The following is a 16,920-nucleotide window of genomic DNA, read 5'->3' as shown; positions in this document are numbered from 1 at the left end:
AATAAAGCCAAATGACCTAATTAGGCCTCAAAGGCTCACAACAACAATGAAATTAGTTAATTAGATGACACAACATTTCATGGTTTTGCACTATAAACTGTAAATATTTTTATTTTGTGAGCCGCCTTGGGTCCCTTTGGGGGGGAGAAAGGCGACATAAAAAAAGGAAACGCACAAATAAGTAAGATGCAAAAAAAATGACTGATGCGTCATATGTACGTCAAAATACAAACTAAATTATAAAAGGATAAGATATAAAAATGGCTGAAGTGTCACTTTTGGGGGTAAAAAAATGGCTGAAGGGCCCAAAAGGTATCCGTGTTTCTATTTAATAACAACCTCCCACAAACAAAAGAGGGAGAAAGGAAACTCTCGCGATAGTAACCTATTCCCACTTCCGGGAGGCCGAAACTTCTTTTGTTTCCTCTCAAAACAGCTTTTTCTCGCGGAGACTCGCTTTCCCACAACCCTTTGCGCCGAGCGCGCATGCGCAGCGCGGCGCCTTTTCCTGTTTATCGCCGACGCGCTCATCTCAGCCTGGGCCGCCCGTCATCCTTTGCGCCAACCGCGCAGGCGCAATGCCTCCTCTCGCCCGGGCGCGCATGCGCGGTGCTGTCATCATCCGGGTCCTTTCCACATTCCCCCCTCATCTTTTTCTTTCTCCTGCGCTAAATCTAAGATGGCCGCCGTCGGGGCTTCGACGGCAACAACAGCGGCGACGACGACGGCGGTTTCTTCGGCCTCGACGACGACGCCGGCCTCCTCCGCGGCTCCGTCCTCCTCAGCCGCGGCGGCTTCTTCGTCAGCGGCGGCCCCGCAGCCGCCTCCTCCTCCTCCTCCTCCTCCATCGCAATCGGCGGGAGGGAGCACCGGGGCGGCGGCGGTGCAGCAAACCGAGGCGAGCACCGGCGGCAACAACGGCTCCGGAGGCTCCTCGTCCTCGGCGTCGTCCGGAGGCGGAGGAGGCGGCGGCGGCGCTGGCGGGGCCTCGGAGTCGTGGTACGTGGCGCTGCTGGGCCTGGCCGAGCACTTCCGCACCTCCAGCCCGCCCAAGGTGCGCCTCTGCGTCCACTGCCTCCAGGCCGTCCTGCCCCGCAAGCCCCCCGCCCGCGTCGAGGCCCGCACCCACCTCCAGCTCGGCTCCGTCCTCTACCACCACACCAGGAACGGCGAGCAGGCGCGCGGGCACCTCGAGAAGGCGGTGAGTGAGGAGGCACACGCCTCCCTCCGCATTGGCTGCTTCCATCTTGGCGGGTTTCGTTACCCGCAGATCCGATGCATACGTCCCCTCTAGGAATCTCCGGGTCCTCCAGCGCAGCTCTATGGTCAGCATCTGTCAGACATAGACCATAGAGCTGCCCTGGAGGAGCTCCAAAGGCCTAGGAGAGTCACCTCTCTAGGAACCGCTAAGTCCTCCAGCGCAACTCTATGGTCAGCATCTGTCAGACATAAACCATAGAGCTGCCCTGGAGGAGCTCCAAAGGCCTAGGAGAGTGTCCTCTCTAGGAACCGCTAAGTCCTCCAGCGCAACTCTATGGTCTACTTTAACTAAGAGTTGCACTGAAAGGACTAGAGATTCCTAGACAGGACACTCTGCTAGGCCTTTGGAGCTCCTCTAGTGCAACTCTATGGTCAATGTCCCACAGATGCTGACCACAGAGTTGCCCTGGAGGACCTAGAGATCCCTAGAGAAGTGTCCTCTCAGTTAAAAACATGATGATTTTGCTATTTGCGCTTTTTCCATATTCACGGGGGTCTTGTGCCCCTAACCCTAGCAGATAGGGAGGGACAAGTGTAAATGGGCCCATGGCAGTGAAAGCGGTGCAGTTGCAGCCCCTTTCTCTTTCTCCATCCCTGTAAACCTACAGCACTATATAAATAAAGTGCTATAATGATAATAATAATAATCGCTATCTCCCCCTGATTCTCTTCCCTTTGAATCTTGCAGTGATTGTTTTGAATGATTGCTTGTTTTTCTTCCTCTTTCTTTTCACAGTGGCTGATATCGCAGCATGTATCCTTTGGTTCCGGTTTTAGAAAAGCCGGGGTTGTCCCATGTACAGCTTTCCAACCAGGTCCTTCCTTTTACGCAGAGCACTAACGCCGAAGCGTAGAGTACTAACGTAGGATACTAACGCCATGGACTGCAACAGGGCTCAAGGCCCAGCTTGCCCCTAAAACTCATTTGATGGCCTTGGAGAAGTGACACTCTCAGCTTCAGGGGAAGGCAGTGGCCAAAGCTTCTCTGAACAAATCTTGCCAAGAAGCCGCATGGTAGGGTTGCCTTAGGGTCACTGTGGCCTGTTACAGACTGCCAAAATAAAGCTGCTTTGGGTCTCTTTGGAGGTATGCTATTTAAATGATGCGTGGGTCCTAAGAGTCCGGAGGTCGCGCCAAAGCCACACTCCATTCCTAAGCACTGGAGCGCAGCTTTGGTGCCGCTTCTGGATGCTTAGGACCCATGCATCATTTAAATAGCATACCTCCAAAGAGACCCGAAGCAGCTTTATTTTGGCAGTCTGTAACAGGCCTATAAGTCCAAAACAAAGGCCCACAACACACACACACACACACAAACTGTATTTGTACCCTGCTCTTCAGCCACAGAGGTTCTCGGAGCACCTTGCAGATAACTAATTTGCTCTCAGGTGTACAATCTAAAAAGACATGACACAAAAGGAGAAGAGAGGAATGGCAGCGGAGAAAGGGATCAAGTCCAGCAAACGCTGCCTGTTCTTATCTCTAAGGTGGTAGCAGTTAAAATGGAGGCAGGGGGGGGGGCTTTCATCTTCCTTTGGGGCTAAGCATGCATCTCTCTCTGAGGCCAGGATAGTAAAATTACTAGGATGCTTAGTGTGGGACGGTTCTATGAGCAAAACATGAGCCAACCCTGCTGCTTCCATGGTGTGCCATGTTAAGGGAAGCATCAGTTTAGTTTACTTTGGGAACCACCGATGGATCTTACGCACTCCTTCCCTGAAGACATTTATGTAGAAGCTTGTGGGTCAGTGAGCAGCAACATGGACTAGGTGTCCTTCAAAACCCTTTGCAGTTCTAAAACAGTTTGGTTCCAATTTGAGCCAGTAGAAAATCAACCTATTCACTTAACTCAAGTGCCGCCAGATTCCACAGTTCGAAGATGTCAAATTTGAAGCTGCCAGCCTCCTGTCTGAGCTGTATTGCCAAGAGGTATGTGGAGATTGCTTCTTCTTTTTTTAATGCCGGTGTTATGTGAGATGGCTAAAAGGTGCTTAAAAGGATGGTTTATTTCAGTGCAAAATAAGGATGAGCCAAGAGAATTCAGTTGGCTTGTTTTACATGTTAAAATTTGCATGCAGCTATTTCATTGAAATAAACTAAACCGTTTCCTTGTGAATGTTTGTCCTTCTCAGTTTGAGCAAAGCGTGAACATGGTTGAATCTGCTCTTTTCTGTTAGCTGCGGAGCCTCCACCCTTGACAGCTTTCGTATCCTCCAGTTGATTTTGTTGCTTGTGCTTTTCTAGAACTCTGTGGATACAGCAAAGCCGCTGCTGCGTAAAGCCATCCAGATCTCCCAACAGACTCCCTACTGGCACTGCCGTCTCCTTTTCCAACTTGCAGTAAGTTTATTTTAGGCGTTGTCTGGGTTGGCTAAAGCACAATGAAAACGCTGAAACCTCTGGCGTGAGGAGGAGAGAATCTATAGCAGGTGTAGATCAGAAAGAAGCATTTGTGCAAGCTGGCAGAAAGGACACATGGGTTGGGTGACACTCTCCTGTCAAAACCTCTGAGGAGCTGGCCAGCTCAGGCAGAACAAACAGCAATCCTCAAATAACACGGAGGTAACTGAAGATTGCAACTAGCCTTTCAGATAAAGCTGCATGCACCAGCTACTAATCCTCGGTTTTTTTACCACCTTGTCTTCTCATGTCTGTTTGATGAAGTCATTTCTGGCCAAAATTGAAGAGTTCGGGGCAGGGGAGAAAGAAATAATTGCTTTTGGAAAACTGTATGGGAAATATTCCTGCTTGCTTACTTAGAGACCGTTCTGGTTGTCCAGCAGGTGGACAGCAGTTTATAGGTTTGACTTTGACTACTGGATGGAGCATTTAAGTGGGGTCTTTTATCTTTTGTACTTTTGTAGTTTTCTTATAATATGTACATGTGTTTCTTAACCAGCAACTTCACACACTTGAGAAAGATTTGGTCTCTGCCTGTGATCTTCTGGGGGTTGGAGCCGAATACGCCCGGGTGGTCGGATCAGAATATACAAGGTAGGTCATCTCTTATTTTTTGTATCTGCAAGAGAGAGCAGTAGAGAGTTCTAGAATGAAGATCTTTAGTGGTCTGCACAGCTGTCATGCCCTCCAGGCGTACCTTGATACCCACTGTTGAATCCTCTCTGCTGATTTCTCACCAGTTGCACTGAGAGATCTGGGCCTGGATTTACTGGGAGTTGGGTGAAGAAAAGGATTTCTGCTCCCTACCACTAGAGAATTGCTAGAATTTCTGTGTGTGTGTTTATACATCCTGATCTAGTATCACATGTCCTCAGAACTGTGCATATTTGCAGTATCATCTTGCCATTAGAGCCCCTGATAAAATCCTGCTTTTCCTTGCTAAGATACAGATACTGATTAAAATATGGGAACCACAGGCCTTTGGTTGATGGGAATGTGCTGTGTGTCTGATAAGTCTCCTGCATTATGCAATTTTAACGCATTTTCTTTTCTTCCAGAGCACTGTTTCTCCTAAGCAAAGGCATGGTAAGTCTTGTGTGCATCTTTTGGTGAAATGATCGAAAGCATGATGGGAAATTGTGAGCCGCCTTTGTGGAGCATCTACTATGGTTCCATACTGTGGAATTAGTGCTCCAAACCCAAGGATTGCATAGCATGCCGCCATGGCGGTTAAAGCAGTATCATACCACTATCTGTGCTATGTCAGTAGCACTGTTTCTGTTACTGTTATGGCTGGTGCATTTAAGTAGCACTTCCAGAGTTACAGCCATAATTTGCCTATTTCTGTAGCCTTTATGAGAAAACCCAAGCACCAGGAGCTCTGGTGTTAGGAAAGATGTTGGATGTGTTCCTTGGGACTCTGTTTCTTTGGCATTCTGAACCCTCCCCTCCCAAGCTCACCCGTTTCTTTCCTCTTCCCCATTTTCTCACAGCTTCTCCTCATGGAGCGGAAGCTGCAGGAGGTACACCCGCTCCTCACACTTTGCGGGCAGATCGTTGAGAACTGGCAGGGGAACCCCATCCAGAAGGAGTCGTTACGTGTGTTCTTTTTGGTGCTGCAAGTGACACATTACCTGGACGCTGGTCAGGTCAGTGCACAGGATGAGACCCAAGTAACCACCACATAGCTGTGTTGATGGGGAAAAGTTCTAACTGCTTTAAATGGGATGGGCAGCTCGGAGTTTGAAGGATGGGTCTTGTTTTCTCTGAGCTGCTTTGGGGAGATCAAAAGGGAGAAGATCATTGTAGGGAAATTGTTGGCTCTGGTTTCACTTGTGAGGCAAGATCATGTATTAAAATGGCAAAAAAGTGTCACTTATTTATTATAGTTTTATCGAATTTCTTGTTTAGCAAGTGAAGTGCTAAGTGCAACAGTTTTGTTTGCCTTCAAGTTGTTTCTGACATATGGCGACCCTAAGGCAAACCTATCATGGGATTTTCTTGGCAAGATTTGTTCAGAGAGGTTTGTCGTTGCCTTTCTCTGAGGCTGAGAGAGTGGGGTTTGTCCAAGTCCCCAGTGGGTTTGCATGGCCAAGGATTTCCAGTGCTCAAACCTATACACCTCGCTGTTGCTATAGGACAGTGGTTCCCAACCTGTGGGTCGGGACCCTTTTGGAGGTCGAATGACCCTTTCATGGGAGTCGCTTAGGACCATTGGAAAACACCTATTTAATTACAGTTATGAAGTAGCAATGAAAATAATTTCATGGTTGGGGGTCACCACAACATAAGGAACTGTATTAAAGGGTCGTGGTATTAGAAAGGTTGGGAACCACTGCTATAGGATAATGTGGTTGGTATTTCCGGTGGGCAAAAACGTTTCCCCTTTTCCCCCCCACCCAAACCTTTTACTTAGAGAGGAATGTGTCTTTTGAACATTTTAACAGTGATATTCTGTCCCCTGTTTTGATGGCAATAATGTTGCATTGTTGACTTGAAATGCCACAATCTGGGGGAAGGGAAAATAAAGAGGACAGAAATCAGAGCCCCCATTTTTGGCTTGTATGCTTCAATCGCCAGGTGGAGCCTGCTACCTTCTACATGGGCTTTTCCTCTGTGAGACGTTTCCCTTTTTCAGGTGAAAAGTGTCAAGCCCTGCCTGAAGCAACTCCAGCAGTGCATCCAGACCATCTCCACCCTCCATGATGATGAGATCCTGCCAAGTAACCCTGCAGATCTCTTCCACTGGCTGCCCAAGGAGCATATGTGTGTGCTGGTTTACCTGGTAAGCTACTGGCTCTCTCTGTCTGTGTTGCTGTAGCCCATTTATCTGATCTTGCCTTGGGAAGATGAGATGGAACTGTTAATTAGCACTTTAAAGGACTTTTAAAATGCAGATTTACAGGTGGTGTGGCAGCTTCCATGTTGATCATAGAGATGGCTGCAGTCTTTTATTTCTGCTTGCGATAGTTGCTACTCCTGCCATGCAGCATCCCACATTGGACTGCTGCAGGGCAGAGTCTCTTTGTCACAGGATTGCAGAGCAACAGCAGTGAGCTTTCTTGGTCTTCTCCACCAGGTCACCGTGATGCATTCCATGCAAGCTGGCTACTTGGAAAAGGCACAGAAGTACACCGATAAAGCACTGATGCAGCTGGAGAAACTCAAAAGTGAGTAGCAGAAACATTCCCTGTGTCTTGGCAGGGATTGTTTACTTGAGTGCCCCACATAAATGTTAAATTTTCCTCTCGCAAAACCCCCTTTGCCTTGTCTTTATGATCCCTTTCCCATGGCTAATACTTGTTCCTATCTCAAACCAACCTCAAGTATAAACTAAGTTGTCTCCTTTGTGCATTTCCTTAAACTGTGCTTAATTCAGTGTTCCTTAAATAGCTGTTGTTAAACATTTGTGATTTCGAGCGGTGGAAGGACCTTTTGATAACTGCTTGTGGCAGGTGGCTTTTGTCATGCCTTGTTTCTGCCCAATGAAGGTGACTTGTGTGGAGGGTGGTTCTGCTCAGTAAGACTTTTTATGCTGACCAGATTTCAAAGCAGCTGCTTTTTTGTGTCCTGAAATGGCTGCCTCTGCTGTTTGTATTGCTCTGGGCAAAGGGGCTGTGAGCACAGCGGCCCCTTTAAAGATGCCACTTTTCTTACCTAGTGCTGGACTGCAGCCCTATCTTGTCGTCCTTCCAAGTGATCTTGTTGGAGCACATCATCATGTGCCGCCTCGTCACGGGTCACAAAGCGACAGCCTTGCAGGAGGTAAAGACTGGCTTGTCAACTGCTCTTGGGTGCTTTGTGATCGAGATGTTGGGGAAAAGGATTTATCTGATCTCATGATATGAACATCTTGTGCTCACCAAAAGTGGAACAGTGCCCAGGAAGCGTTTACATATGGATGGGGTGGGCAACTGTTAGTGGTTGGTGGGCTGCAGTACTTGTGTCATCTGTGCCCCCTGCCCAGGAGCTTGGAGGAATGCACGCACTGGCAATTTAACCATGTTTTGGGCCTCCACTGGGCCAGTTTGGGCCCAAGACAGGCCTTTTTTCCTTCAGCAGAATGACCTGGATGTTGACTTCAGTTCATTTCTGTTTAAAAAGAAGGCTCTTCTTGTCCAGTCCATGGGGGAAGATAATGATGAAATTCCCCCTCTTACCCCCTTTTTGGAGACCATAAAAGCATCACTGTGGGTTGCACATGGCCCGTGGGTTGCACTTTCACCACCCCTGCTTCACAGAGATTGGGAAGCTTTGTACCCTTTATGCAATTTGGCCAGTGGGTGGGAATTTTAGACATTTTAATCCAAACATGTCAGTATGTTGTGTCTAGAGAGCCACAAAACAGACTCATTTGGGGCCCTGTCCAACTTCATGGGTAATGCTCATCATCAAAGGGAATGATCTGGTGGAGGCAAATGTGCCACTTCTGTGAAGCTTTCTCTTTCCTCAATTTGAGATACCTTTATTGAGGTACTACAAACTGCACTGAGATGAGAAGAAAATACATTGCCATGGCAGAGCAAAAATAGAAGACAGAGGGCAGGAATGAGCCTTTGTAATTTGTGTAGGCAAGATTCATTGCAGCCACACAACAACCTATTTCTGTGTTTTCTCACCCACCTGTTTGCCAAAAGATCTCGCAGGTTTGTCAGCTATGCCAGCAGTCCCCCAGGCTCTTCTCTAACCATGCTGCTCAGTTGCACACTCTCTTGGTGAGTATAACCCACCCCTGTTACAACTGCTTTTGTTGCCACATAGCACTTTTCTGATGAACATGCATATGTGGAAGTCATTCGTTCTAAGGACCTATGGATTTCCATTCAGTGCAGCTGGAGCAGAAAACTTTTCCTCCCTTTAAAATAGATAGATCTTTCTCTATGGCTCTCTAGCAGTTTCCCAGTCCATTAAAAACCATGCCTATGCACTGCATAGCCTTTTTTAATTGATTCCTTTTGTGTGCCACTTAATTAGGCTAAAACTACTTATGAGACAAAATGACCCATTAAGTCACAGTTGCAAAGATGTGTCTTGCCTCAGTTACACATGTGTGTGTGTTCACACTTACCAGTCTTCTCCTCTCCCATTCTAGTGACCAGAGTTTCCTATTTCCTGAAGTGCTAATTTCTCTTTCCTCTTGCAGGGCTTATACTGCATATCTGTCAACTGCATGGACAACGCAGAAGCACAGTTCACTACAGCACTCCGGGTAAGACTGGTTTCAGCATTCCCAGTGTTGAATGGCCTGCCACATCAATGCTCATTCTTTGAAAAATCTGGGCTGGCATTAGACTAAAAGAACTATAGCCATATTTTAATGCTACCTCTGCTGTTCCCCCCTTTTACTACAGCTTACTACCCATCAGGAGTTGTGGGCTTTCATCGTCACAAACCTTGCAAGTGTCTACATCAGGGAGGGGAACCGGCATCAAGAGGTAGGAGCCTTGCCTATGGGTTTGGACTATCTACGAAGTTCAGATTGACCAGGATTAAAAGGGGGGAGGGGGAATAGATAGTTTTATAGTGTTTTTAGCAAGGGGTTAAGTTCTTTCTGATACATTAGAAAGAATTAATTTTAACTGTATCAACCTCCCCTAATTGGGTGCTCCAAATATGGTGGGCCCTTGGTGTATCCACTGTGGTTTGGTTCCAGGACCCTCCTTGGGTACCAAAATCCATGAATGCTCAAGTCCCATTGTATACAAAATTCTGCCAACCCCTTTCGCCTGGCTTTTCTGAGATTTCATCAGGCAATGCTTCACATGCTTCAGAATGTATCTGTGTGAGTCATTGTGGTGAGGAGCTTTGTTTTGGGTTTGCTTTTTTGCAGTCTGAAGCATGGATATTCTGGAAACAGTTGCTTTCCAACTTTCCCCTCAATACTCTTTAAAGTTGTGGTGGCACACACAGCCCTCAGTGACACACTAATATGTATTCATGGATTCTACTTTTTTTGTAATTTAGGCATTCAGGGACACTTTACAAAAATTATTATTATTTTATTTTCTTATATCCCACCTTTCTCCCAATGGAGGGACTCAAGGTGGTCCAGGTGTTGGAATTTCTTGGCTGCAGATCTTTACTACTTTTATTTGCCTTGTATAAGAAAATAGGAATTTTTAAACATTATTTCCCTTCCTTTAACATTATGTTCTTTTTTTTCTTGTCGACTCCAGCTTTACAGTTTATTGGAAAGGATAAATCCTGACCACAACTTCCCTGTGAGGTGCGTTTACCGGTTATGATTTCCATGCTTCTGTGGTCACGTGTTTGCCTTGAATCTCATTCTTGGAAAACTGGTGGGATATGAATAAAGTGATTGGCTGATCGATTGATTTGCCTTTTCTCCAGCTCTCACTGCCTGCGAGCTGCCGCCTTCTACATCCGAGGACTCTTCTCCTTCTTTCAAGGGAGATACAATGAAGCCAAGTGAGTTCTTCAGGATTGGTTGTTGGGCTGTCTCATCCTTCAGGAGAGGGTGGGTGAAGTCAATTGAGGGCCGAGGCTGGGAATGAAGGTTTTCCAAGGTGCTGAAGTTTGAGCTGTTGAGAAGGGATGTCTCAATGCAAAATCCTACTTTTTCAGGCCCATTGCTCCCCAGCTAAAGGGTTTCCAAGGAGTTGCAGATTGGGGTTCTGATAAATGACATCTGCAGTGCTCTTCTGATTGCAAGGCGCACTAAGGCATAGAGCTGCAGCAGGACCCCAAGAGGCCTCTCCAGCTGCCTGTTCTTAATGCACCCCACAACCAGGATAGCTTTGCAGACAACGTCTCCCAGTATAACATCCTGATCTGGACCACTGCAGAATTCCTTTGGTTGGGGCACTTCTTGGCCTAAAAGGTAGTGTTTAGGGCTGGTCACATCATCAACATCATCAGGTATGACTACAATGGTGCAGTGGCTTGACCATGGCTTTGTTCCCTAGTTCTGTACCAGTTAGGTTCCTGTAAAGAAAAGCAGGCTTCCCTGCTCTGATCACTCTTTCCTTCTAGTAAAATGAGATTTGCCTAACCAACCTCCCCCCTCCCCCCCATCAGGGATGGCCTTTAAGATGATGGTGGTTCTGCAGGTCTCTTCATTCCTCACTTTTGGAAGTGCCAAGGCTGATGAGAGTTGGAGTCAAACAACATCGAGTTGCCCATCCTTCCCCCAAGTGCATCGGGTCGGTCTGAAACAGAGAGAACTGCAACTATATAGAGAAATGAACAAGGGAAAGAGCAACTTAAGAAGCAAAAAATAAATAAAAGCAAGGGTGGGGAATGAGGATTTCTTCATTTATGAGCATTAATATTAATGTTCAGCAGGAGAACATGTCTAAAGATGGTTCTGAAATTGCAGCAAGAGTCTCTGCTCTAGAATATACGTTCATTATTTGACAAATCTAAAAGATCTTCCGATCATTACTAGGTTAAAATAAATAAAAGTGGAGAAGACTAGATATGTAACACAATTAGCTTGTCCACTTAGTAGTGGTTTGGAAAACCAATGTGGGAAAGTACCCACATTGCAGTTGTTGGTGGGTACCAGCTTTAAGCGCGGCTCCATACCAGACAAAATAACACACACATGTACACATCTTTTGGTTCTGTAGGCGTTTTTTGCGAGAGACGCTGAAAATGTCAAATGCAGAAGACCTGAACCGGTTAACTGCCTGCTCCCTTGTCCTTCTGGGCCACATCTTCTATGTTTTGGGGAATCACAGGGTAAGCCATACAAGTCTTTTCAGTATTGCTCATATCTCTCGCTTCAATGCAAAGGGTTTGGAGCATAATGGCCATTCTCACTTAACAGTTCTTCCAACAACCAAGTCATTCCGTGAGCTAATCTGTATCAGATGTTTGTAATGCACTGCTTTAGGGGGAGTCAGTTACTTTCACAATGTTTGGACCCCTGGTTGAGATATTTTTTGAGTTAATACTACCAAATATTCTTTGAGGGCTTGATTTTAAAGGGGGCAGGCAGCATCATGCCATTATTGTTTGATGCAGAAGGATTGTTCCCTGTAGCACACTCAAAAGAAATAATCCATGTTATTGCCCACATCATTTGACTACATTTTTGTCATCCCCTAGGAGAGTAACAATATGGTAGTCCCTGCCATGCAGCTGGCCAGCAAAATCCCAGATATGTCTGTCCAGCTGTGGTCATCGGCACTCTTGAGAGGTAAGTCTTAACTCAGGGCTGAAGAGCCTTGTGGCCTTTGAGAGCTTATTGGATTCCAACTCCCATCAGCCACAGCCAGGCTGTCTAGTGATGAAGGAAGTTGTGCACAATCAGTATCTGGAGGGCTACAGGTCCCCAAACCCAGGTTTAAAGGAATGGGCTGTAACTCCATGGGTACGCAACAAGTTATACACTGTCACATTCTTCACAAACCTGTGGGGTAGGTTACAGTAAGAGGGAGCCTGACAGGTCCAGGGTGAGGAACTGGGTTCCAATGAGTTTTATGGATCTCCAATGTACATAGTGCTTCATAAATTATTGAAAGGAAGCTCCCCGCCGTGAGAGGTTTAACCTTTACTAAGTCTGTCTCTCCCTCCTTCCAAAAAGACCTGAACAAAGCATGTGGGAATGCCATCGATGCCCACGAAGCTGCACAAATGCATCAGAACTTTTCCCAGCAGCTGCTCCAGGACCACATTGAAGCCTGCAGCCTTCCAGAGCACAACCTCATCACAGTAAGTCCTAGCCCCTGTATGACTCCTTTCTGCCTTCCCTTTTACATGCCTGCATCGTGTCACACTTCCCACTGACTCCACTACCGAATGGAAAGTCAACGCTGATGTAAATCTTACTGGTTCATTAGTGCTGCTTTACTGGTTTAGCCTTAGATTTAGGCCTTTGCTTTTAAACATCAGTAGAAGGGTTCTGTATTGCAAGTCGCCAAACAAGAGTATTGTTTTTGAGAAAAGTGAAACGTGGCCAGTAAAATCAGTCAACCTGCATCATTCAAAACAAATTCTTTTCTTTCCCCGCTTACCTGCAGTGGACCGATGGACCTCCCCCTGTACAATTCCAGGCGCAGAATGGACCCACCACTAGCCTGGCCAGTTTGTTGTGAATAACAGACAGTTTTCACTTGGAATCACGATGGGATCTTTTCTTAACACTGAGCTTTTTTAAAACCCGGGATGGACTGCAACTTCTTCTCCTGGCCTTGACTGGAGTTGACGCAGGAATGCATTTCATAGACTTGCCGTACGATGCAGCCATTCTAAGCTCCTTTTAAAGGTTTCTGTGTACATATATATTGTATATTTGCGTGCGTGTGCATGTGTGGGTGTGTGTGTGGCTTGGATTGCAGGGGCATGTGCCCACAAGCCCCCATCCCATTCTGCAAGAGAGGGCTGGGTTGTGTCCCTCCTTACTTCTCAGAATTAGGTTGTATATTTTTTCATGACTCCTTCAGACTGAATATAGGCAGTTCTTTTAAAAAAGAGAGAGAGAATGTTGAATGTAATGAAGGAACCACAAATGTCTTTCGTAGGATAGTGACCCCGAAAATGCTGCTTGCTTGCATTTCAAGTGACATACTTCTATCCTTTGTATTCCTGAAACTTACAATTGGTTTCTTGATGGCAGTTTGGTACTTGAGCCCCTTATTCTTACAGTGGAAAGCTTGCTGTGCCTTCTTTGACCCAGCTTATTATAGTGGGAAAAGTTGTTCCTGGTGAGAAGGTAAGCCAATCCAGCAGGAATGTCTTTCCTTCTGTGGATTATTCAGGGACATTTGCTGTTTTTTCTGACAGTGGAGAGACGCTTTGTGTAATCTCTGGTCCTCTGAATATTACATTAAGCCCCCTGTTTTAATTATCTCAGAGCAGGAGTGGACAAAGAGCATTCTGCAGCCTGCATGCAGTCCACAGGCTTGGTTTTGTGGCTGCCAAGACACTCCTCAACCCCAAATTGTTTTGTCCTCAAATGCTCCCCTATTAGCCCCATAACTAAAGCCACACACACACACACCCCAGTGAGGGTTGAACATGCTCTCTACCTTCGAGGGGTTGTCCACCGCTGAACTGAAGAGATACTTTTCCCCCCTTAGTTGAAGTTCTTTTCCTTACATCTCTTGTCCATTTGTGCTGAGCAAGGCAGGTTCTGTTTCTCCAATTCTAAGTAAAATGAGTGATTTCCAATTCTCTGTTTTGGGGAAAGGGTCAGGTCAAATCCTGCCGCTTGCTGAGTTGGTAATGGAACAGAAATGCTAGTCAGTCAAGCTGATAAAAAGGAGCACATTTCTAGCTGCTAGTGACTGAAGAGAGAAAACTGAAAGTACGTTGGTCCTTTTGAAGCCCAAAGGTTGGCCGGTACCACCTTTTCAGCAATTAAAGTCGGGGCTTTAGTATCAATGCTACTTTCATGACTAATTATGTCAAACCATAGTGAAATCCTACAATTAAGAGCAGTTATTCAAATGCACTTACTTTGCATCGTTTATATGTGTGTTGCAGAATCCGGCCTTTTCTGGTGTAGAACGTGTGTGATATTTTATTTTCAGGTAGGGACACAACCTTGCTTCCAATCCAGAGTGTGTGTGTGTGTGTGTTTCTATTTTTAAAGGAAATAGTTGATCCTGTAACCAGATAAGTGAATTCCTAATCACAGGTTTTTATCAAGAATATTTATTATCCAAAAACGACAACCAGCATCCATGGATCGTGTTAGATTTGTTCCCCTGCCTCGCTCACGACCCCTTTTAACCATGTTCGGGAATTGGCAGCAAACATTCGAAGCAAGCTGATCATGTGTCAGAATTTAAATGCCCGAAAGTTGCTGGCAGTGCCTGCTGGGAGGAGCAGCTGGTTTTTGTGTGTGGAGGACAGAGTGGTGGTTTTGGAGGTGGGCAGAAGGGTTAGGAAGGGGAGTGAACCCTTCTATCAGCACCTTCTTTTTCCCCCCCTGAACTTGGGCTGTGTTTCTTTGGCTGAGAAAGTAGCCCTGGACATCAGAGAGAGGGACTTGAGGGTCACATTGGCCCTTTCCAGGAAACTCTGCAAGCCAGGTCCCACCCATTCACAAAGAAATCATAATTATCTGTCTTCAAATGCCCATAAGTTCGCTCTCGGGGGTGTAACCCCAGAGCAAGGCCCAGGACGAGGCTTTTAGTATTATTATTATTATTATTACAACAAGAAGTAGTTGAGAAGTCAGTTCCTGTTCAGTTCTTGTTTAAAGGCTTTACCTGGGACCCCCAAAAGTGTTGTGAATGACCCTAGAGGGCATTTGGGGGCAAGATGTACCACCCTTTGGGGGTTTTTTGTGTATTTTATTTTAGCCTGGGTGCTAAAAAGTAGACCCAGTGAGGTCCCTTGCTGCATTTTGCCCACCCTGGCTGTACATAGTGATTTATCAAGATTGCGAATATACAGTTGTTCTAATCTCCTTCCCCCCCTTTGATGCCATTTTGAGAAGCAAAAAAGAAAAAAACAATCCATTCCTGCAAATGCAGATTCTGCACTTAAGGAAGAGATGCCTTAATTTAGTAACTGATGTTTGCTTCCTCTCTTAGATGAACCCATTGCATCTTTTGGTTCAATGTGTATCAAGCAGGAGCACCCAACTCTAGGGCATTGATTCCCAAACTCTGGTATAACAATGTCTTGGCCAGTGGTCTGGGATTCTGGGAGCCCAAGCCCAAAACACCTGGAAGGCTAGAGTTTGGGAATCGCTGCTCTATGAGCATATAATGCTCCAGATTTCTGGGTTTGGCCCTTTGCTAAACTGGACCGGTTTCCAGGGCGCATAATGCAACCATAGCCCTCTCCCACTTATTGGGTAGCAGGAAGTCCATTCTCTAGATGGGCCACAATTCAGAGGCCAGGGTATATTTTTCCACCCCAAATTCCTCCTCTCTCCTCCCAGCACCTTCTGGACAGTGTTCAGACACTCAGTGTGTTCACAGTTGGCATTAGATAACAATGTCATTCAGGAAGAGTGGCCTTAGCAACTCATGCATATATTTCTAAAACTAATAATAATAATGCTCTCTTTTTGGATGCATGCACATGTTAGGTGCAGCATCGGAAGGTCTTAAAAAATGTTTCTTGCAATGTTGAAAACCTAAATTCCATAGGAATGGGCCTTGTCAAAATCCCCCGCTTTGGAAAAAATGGGGTCGGACTCATTGAAAGTTGCCTTGAGGGGCTAAACCAGTGGTCCCCAAACTGTGCCCTTTAAGGGATTTTGGACTTCAGCTCCCAGAATCCCAGGCTATTGGCCAACATGGCTGAGGCTTCTGGGAGCCAAAGTCCAAAATCTCTTAAAGAGCCCAGTTTGGAGACCACTGGACTAAGCCTTCTATTCAGGCTGCCGTTTGAATATCCCTCCTTTGCATCCCTGTCCCCAGTTGCCCATCTTTAGGATCTGGTGTCGGCCCCAGAAACCTTCATTGAGGCTGTTAGGTCTGTCGGTGGACCTATATACCTAGGATTTTGCAGAGCTGGGAGTCTGCTGAAGCAGATGAGCATCCTTGTTGGGTCACACAGCGATGCCCCTCCTGTAACGTTCTTTACCAAACAGTTCTTTGTATGTACTAAAAAGGAAAAAGGAAATTATCATGCTTTAGTAAATTTGTACAGTTTTTGTCTTTTAGCCTTTTTGAAAAGCGTTTAAATCTTTCCTAGTGATGGATGTGCAGAACATAAAAAGAACTATGCACAAAGGGAGAGCGGCTTGTCTGTCGTCATTTCGCCTTGGATTTCATGTGTCATGGGGGTTTATGTAAGCCTAAATACACTAAAGCAGCGATTCCCAAACTTTGGTCCTCCAGGTGTTTTGGACTGCAACTCCCAGAAGCCCCAGACAGCTGGGCCAAAGGTCAGGAATTCTGGGAGTTGAAGTCCAAAAACATCTGGAGGATCGATTTGGGAGCCACTGCCTTAAAGGCAACCAGATCTGTCTGATCCTGGAAGCTCAGTTGGGTCAACCTTGGTTAATACTTGGATGGGAGCACAGTGAATCCCAGGTCTGTTGTCTGCCTTCAAGTCATTTTTCACTTATGGCACCCCTAAGCCAAACCGTTTTTCTTCAGAGGTGTTTTCAATTGCCTTCCTCTGAGGCTGAGAGAGTGGGACTTGCCAGTGGATTTCCATGGCTGAGTTGGGATTCGAACCATGGTTTCCAGAGTCATGCTTTAGACCAGTTCTGTTCATCTCTATTACAGTCACAGACCAGTAGTGATTCTCAAGCTTTGGTCCTCCAGGTGTTTTGGACTTCATCTCCCAGAATCCCCACCCGCCACTCTGGAATTCTGGGAGCTG

The 16,920-nt window shown here is 46.2% G+C and overlaps 1 protein-coding gene across 1 annotated transcript; it reads left to right on the top strand.

Annotated features, from left to right (window-relative positions):
• Positions 1-560: 560 nt before the first annotated feature.
• Positions 561-16,326, top strand: LOC149308342 (MAU2 chromatid cohesion factor homolog). Its single transcript, XM_089535565.1, has 19 exons — positions 561-1,201; positions 1,997-2,014; positions 3,124-3,189; positions 3,505-3,600; positions 4,160-4,254; positions 4,719-4,746; positions 5,154-5,309; positions 6,299-6,445; positions 6,740-6,830; positions 7,322-7,425; positions 8,298-8,375; positions 8,804-8,869; positions 9,012-9,095; positions 9,837-9,886; positions 10,012-10,089; positions 11,253-11,364; positions 11,734-11,824; positions 12,212-12,339; positions 12,648-16,326. Exons 1-19 carry the CDS (start codon positions 680-682, stop codon positions 12,720-12,722), a joined length of 2,085 nt encoding a protein of 694 aa, XP_089391691.1. The 5' UTR covers positions 561-679; the 3' UTR covers positions 12,723-16,326.
• Positions 16,327-16,920: the final 594 nt, after the last annotated feature.

Source organism: Sceloporus occidentalis, unplaced genomic scaffold (assembly GCF_023333645.1).
Source record: "Sceloporus occidentalis isolate IW3139 unplaced genomic scaffold, rSceOcc1.0.p SCAF_8, whole genome shotgun sequence".
Lineage (NCBI taxonomy): Eukaryota > Metazoa > Chordata > Lepidosauria > Squamata > Phrynosomatidae > Sceloporus > Sceloporus occidentalis.
Note: the sequence above shows the minus strand (reverse complement) of the source record. Positions and strands in the feature narration are given on the sequence as shown.

Excerpts from the sequence above, each read along its gene's own strand:
- LOC149308342 (XM_089535565.1), top strand. The coding sequence starts at position 680 with ATGGCCGCCGTCGGGGCTTCGACGGCAACAACAGCGGCGACGACGACG. Across the intron at positions 8,376-8,803 it reads CTCAGTTGCACACTCTCTTG|GGCTTATACTGCATATCTGT; the intron begins GTGAGTATAACC and ends TTCCTCTTGCAG. Across the intron at positions 9,887-10,011 it reads GACCACAACTTCCCTGTGAG|CTCTCACTGCCTGCGAGCTG; the intron begins GTGCGTTTACCG and ends CCTTTTCTCCAG.